The sequence below is a fragment of the Clytia hemisphaerica genome, unplaced genomic scaffold (assembly GCF_902728285.1).
Source record: "Clytia hemisphaerica strain Z4C2 unplaced genomic scaffold, Clytia hemisphaerica genome assembly, whole genome shotgun sequence".
NCBI classification, from domain to species: Eukaryota; Metazoa; Cnidaria; class Hydrozoa; order Leptothecata; family Clytiidae; genus Clytia; species Clytia hemisphaerica.
The window spans coordinates 580,284-585,278 of record NW_027103668.1 but is presented as its reverse complement, the minus strand read 5'-3'; the positions used below and the strand labels follow the sequence as shown (position 1 = coordinate 585,278).

Genomic DNA, 4,995 nt, shown 5'->3' with positions numbered 1-4,995 from the left:
CTTTCCCAGGATCTACCGGGTGGACCAAAAAAACGCAACATAATTTATTTTTGACATATCTTCAAAATTAATCAAGCTTACTTCATAATTTTCACAGGGATTTTTACTTACCTAGTTTCCATCTTCTCCTGACAATTTGAAATCTATAACTTGATTACAAAAGCAATTATCGTTGTTTTAGTACGAGTCCTTTTTTTCAATTTGTTACAAAATTGACGTCGCAGTATAATGTTGATTTATTTTTCAACAGCATTTTTTAAGGTTCAGCTTCTTAACCTTTCGCATGCTTCGGTAGAGTTTTGATCCAAGCACTACAATGTCTTCTTTTTGTTTTTTGAATTCATTGCATTGCGAAAAAGACGTTAGATTTCATTTCCAGACTTAACGTCACGCTGATAGGATCAACCAAATTTTTCAAAGAAAAATGGTGTTTTCAGCGGAGGTTAAGGCGATCATAAAAAATGATTTCTTGGAAAAGAATTGGAATGCAAACCGTATATGCACAGCACATCCTACAAAGAAATTTGATAGATCATCTGTTTACAGACTGTTGCAAAGATTTAAAGAAAGCGGATCGATGGAAAGAAAATCTGGCTCCGGTAGAGCAAGGACAGTGTGTACAGAAAAAAATGAAGACCTTGTGGAAGAGCTAATCTGTTCCCAAGAGGAAAACCCTGGAAGCCACATGTCCCCATGTGAGATTCAAAAGCATACAGGCATCAGTAGAACATCGGTCAGAAGAATGGTCCGTAGTAAAAGTTTAAGGCAGTTCAAACGCTTGAAGACACCCATGATGAGTTCCGGTACGAAAGAAAGGAGAACAACAAGGGCAGGGGAATTAGCTGAAAGATTCGGAAAGAACCGTATGGTAGAAAAGTGCGTATTTCAAGACGAGAAAGATTTCACGCTCGACATCCCCATCAACCATAAAAATAGCCGAGTTTATGGATCGCAAACAAAATCTGAAATATCTGCCGACCACTTGTTCCACATTCAAAATCGTCAATCGAAAAAGGTAATGGTTTCAGCTTGTGTGTCCTGGGAAGGCGCGACCAAGCCTCGCTTTGTTAATGACAACGGATTGAAGGTGAATGGTCAATCGTAGAAGAAGCATCTCGACAAGGAATTGATTCCTAAGATTCAACAAATCATGCAAAACAACAGATGGATTTTTCTCCAAGATAGTGCACCTTCGCATCGATCCACAATCGTGCAAGATTTGTTGAAAGAAAGATTGAACAAACGTTTTGTGAAAAACACTGAATGGCCTCCATCTGCCCCAGATTGTAATCCCCTTGATTACCATTTTTGGAATAAGGTTAAGGATCTGGTATATGAAGATAGATTTGGCCAGCCTTTCAAAGACATTGCAGAATTAAAGCGTAAAATTAGAAAGGTCTGGCCAAAAGCAGCGAAAGATACGACCGAAATTCACAAGGCTCTCAAACAGTTTATTCCCAGATTAAATGCAGCAGCAGAAAACGGTGGAAACTGCATCAAAATGATTTTTGGATAGACATTGAAGCTTTCTAATTAAGACGTACTTGTTTAATTTGATTTATCAGTTTATGATATCTAATTAATGAAAATGTTCATTTTAATTTTTTTAAAGTAAAGATTTTTTTGACGTTTTGGCGTCAATTTGTAACCAAATGTAACAACTCTAATTCCACATGTTTATTTTCTAATCGTTGAACCGAAAATAACTTTATTTATTTACTACACCTTCAGATAAACACAGGGAAAGACAGAAAAATTTGAGAAATTTTGATATTTTCTTTTGAGACAGGTTTTGACCACTTTTATTTAGCTTAGTAATTCATCGTTTCAAGTGTGTAGACTAAAAGCATGCGAGAAGCCTAAATGGAAACTACGTTTAAAGTAAGCAAAATTAAAAGCCACCGAAAAAAAAATTGCCTTCTATAAACCTAAGTTCCTCGAAGTATATAATAAATTCTCTAAATCGCTCCGCCCGAGCGCAAACTATGAACACCATATTGTTTTTGGTCCAAACCTATGTCTTTTATCACCTTCTTGATATCGTCACGTACCGAACTGTAAGAAATTGGCTGATCTTTATTCCATAGACGATTGTTTCTTTTGGATTTAGTTACTCCTCTAAAAATAAAATTCTCAGAATAATTTTTTATGTTTGCCAATTCGAGGTACCTTTCCAAACCTTTTACCGGACACAGGTTTGAATTAAGTCTCGCAATGTAAACCCAGTGGCCCTGTCTGTATATGTCAGTTTTACTGTTTTGGATAAAAATTGTAGCATGATCATGGAGTAATTTTATATCTGACTTCTAAGCTTTTGGCATTCAACCGTAGAGAAGCTGAAAAGGATAGCAAGCATATCGCTAAAGTCCTTGAATTTTAGAGGCTAGAACCAACGTCTAATTTCTCAAAAATTTTTCTCAAATCTTCGACGACTAAATTTTTCTTCTTCTTTGGTGTATACGTCAATAACCGTTTAAAGGCTTCCAATAGGTGCTTTACAATTGTAGAATTCCCGATCAAATACCCCGAAATAGCATGAAAATGTTTTATGGCGCAATAAGACGCTTCCAAGACTTTCCCGATTGAAATTGGGACATCAGAAATAAGATTAAATGTTGCTCTTGAGTAGGTAAAGGGTTCACTTCCTGGAAACTACGACTCCATTCTTCCCATTTTTGGAAATAAAACTGATACTTAGCCACGGTGTTATTGCTTCTGGAATTCAAAAGAATTCCTGGTAATTGCTCAGAGAGAATCTTTAGTGCTGGATCCTGGACATCAAAAGAGTTTCCTAATACGGTTTCTGAATCTGAGCTAAAAAGTAAAATTTTTTGTTAATTTTCTGCATTGAGAAAAAATTTTTTATTTTAACCGAACACACGTTGATTGTCACACTTGTAATTTTAAAGCTAGAATTGGGATTTCTAATTTTTCATTTCCCATCAGAGAACCTTGGAATCGTCCTTTTCTGATTAATGCAACTTGATTTGCAAAATATCTACAATCCTTGACAGAAGGCTTAAAAGAGCTATTATCCCTGATCAGAAAGGTCCAAAATGCTGCCGATGGCCAGAACGGTATTATTAAAGTCCTTGTTGTTCCAGGTTTGGCTGCTAGGAGATGTTTAATACACTTTGTTATTAAATAAATGGGTGGCACCATTAGAGCATTTTCCCCAGACCAATCAAAACTGAACGCGTCTACTTTGAATGAAAATGGACAAAAGTATTTTGAGCAAAAACGTGCACATTTAGTGTTAGAATTATCAGCAAAAAGATCTACAGAAAAAGGTCATGGTAGACGTATGTGGTATCCCAAAGATGAAAAATTAAAATACGGATAAGATAGTGATCGATGTGGCAAAATTAATGAACATTGAACTGACCCTCAATGATATTGAGATTAGTCACAGAACAAACCAAGAACCTAATGCTCCCATAATTGTGAAATTCCTGTCAAGAAGAACACGTAACCAATTATTCTCAAATAGAAATAAATTGAAGGGTAAAACTGTAAAGGACATTAATTTCAAAGGTTGCGACAACAAAATCTACGTAAATGAAAGTCTAACAAGACAAAATGGCAATGTTTTCAAGGCTGCGCGAAACCAACTCCAGCCTAAAGGTTATAAATACATTTGGACAAAAAAGATTCAGCTATATATAGTGATTCAGGAGGGCCCATGGGTTGGGCCCAACGAGCCAGAAAATTTTTGAATTTCGACCCTCTAGATTGGCTAAAACAGCCACCTTTTTATGCCCAATGTACCACGAACCAGAGATAAAGAATTAAAATTCATTTCATTTAAACACAAAATGAAGCTGGTAAAACTAACTTGGGTTAAAGTGTTTAAGAACCAAAAAAAGAGTGGCCTCTAAAATATGGAATAAATGAAGGAAAGAGAAAGGGAGGTGTAAAAAAAAAAAATAACTATCATGAAATTTTTAAAGAACTTTTTGAACTTTACACAAAAAAGTGAAAAATGATAGCAAAATAATACAATAGCTCACAAAAGATTATAAATTATACAAAAATCTTTATCTGATCGTGATGATAGCAATAACAATAATAATAATATTTACCAAACTGTCTAAAATTTTTTCATATAATTTTGATTCTTATTGTGTCAAATTTATTTATTTTATTGCTACCAAAAGGTGACTTAAATAATTTCAAGCAGATTAATAATAAAAGCCTTTTGCCATTTCAAATGAAAATTTAGAGAAAAAGAGCAAAACTATTTTATTCAGACTGCTCATGAAAAGAGTATTTCATTAGAAAATTGATTAATGTGATGCATTAAAGTATCCAAAACTAGAATTTGTACTGAAGCTGAAATCTCTATAGTTGGTTCATCTTGAAATTGTAGTCTAGCCCCATTCCGGTGTCTCGTTTGGAACTGTTTGCCAAATCAAGCAGAGAATCCTGTACCAGGGGTAAAAAGCCCCCAATCCGAATTGAAAACAAACCATATGTCATCAGAAACTCATTTATTCATTATGTACATAATGCAGCATGTTTTATGTTTGCATCCAAATTCATTTGCATTGGCAATTACATGTCAAAATCAAATCAAGATGTACTTTCCAGAGATGATATTACATGACAAATATTGATATCCAGTTTACAGGGAAAGTTTTGAATCCAAAAACTTCCAAGAAACCAAATGTTAGGTACACATCATCATTTTGATTGAATTATTCCATTCTGTTTTTTTCCTTTAAGTTAAATATGGTTTCACTCATCTTCTTAGCAGACTTTGTCAGTGTTTACAAAGATTTCGTACCAACCACGTGAAGGTGCAAAATAATCCATTGATCTAGGGGCTACTTGACAGTATGATGACAACTAACCTGAAAGTATATAAGGAAGAGGGAATTAGGATCTTGGCAAGCTACACCTACATTTTTAACAAACACAAAACAACAAAATTTAAGTCAAACGACAACTGGACAACCAATAAAATTAATCTTATATAATAACCGGCTGAATGTG

At 34.6% G+C, this 4,995-nt stretch overlaps 1 protein-coding gene across 1 annotated transcript; it reads left to right on the top strand.

The window, feature by feature from the left end:
• The first annotated feature begins 424 nt into the window (after nt 1-424).
• Nucleotides 425-1,105, top strand: LOC136803338 (uncharacterized). Its single transcript, XM_067060052.1, has one exon. It carries the CDS (start codon nt 425-427, stop codon nt 1,103-1,105), a length of 681 nt encoding a protein of 226 aa, XP_066916153.1.
• Nucleotides 1,106-4,995: the final 3,890 nt, after the last annotated feature.

What these genes read in the sequence shown, in the direction of transcription:
- LOC136803338 (XM_067060052.1), top strand. Translation starts at nt 425, where the DNA reads ATGGTGTTTTCAGCGGAGGTTAAGGCGATCATAAAAAATGATTTCTTG.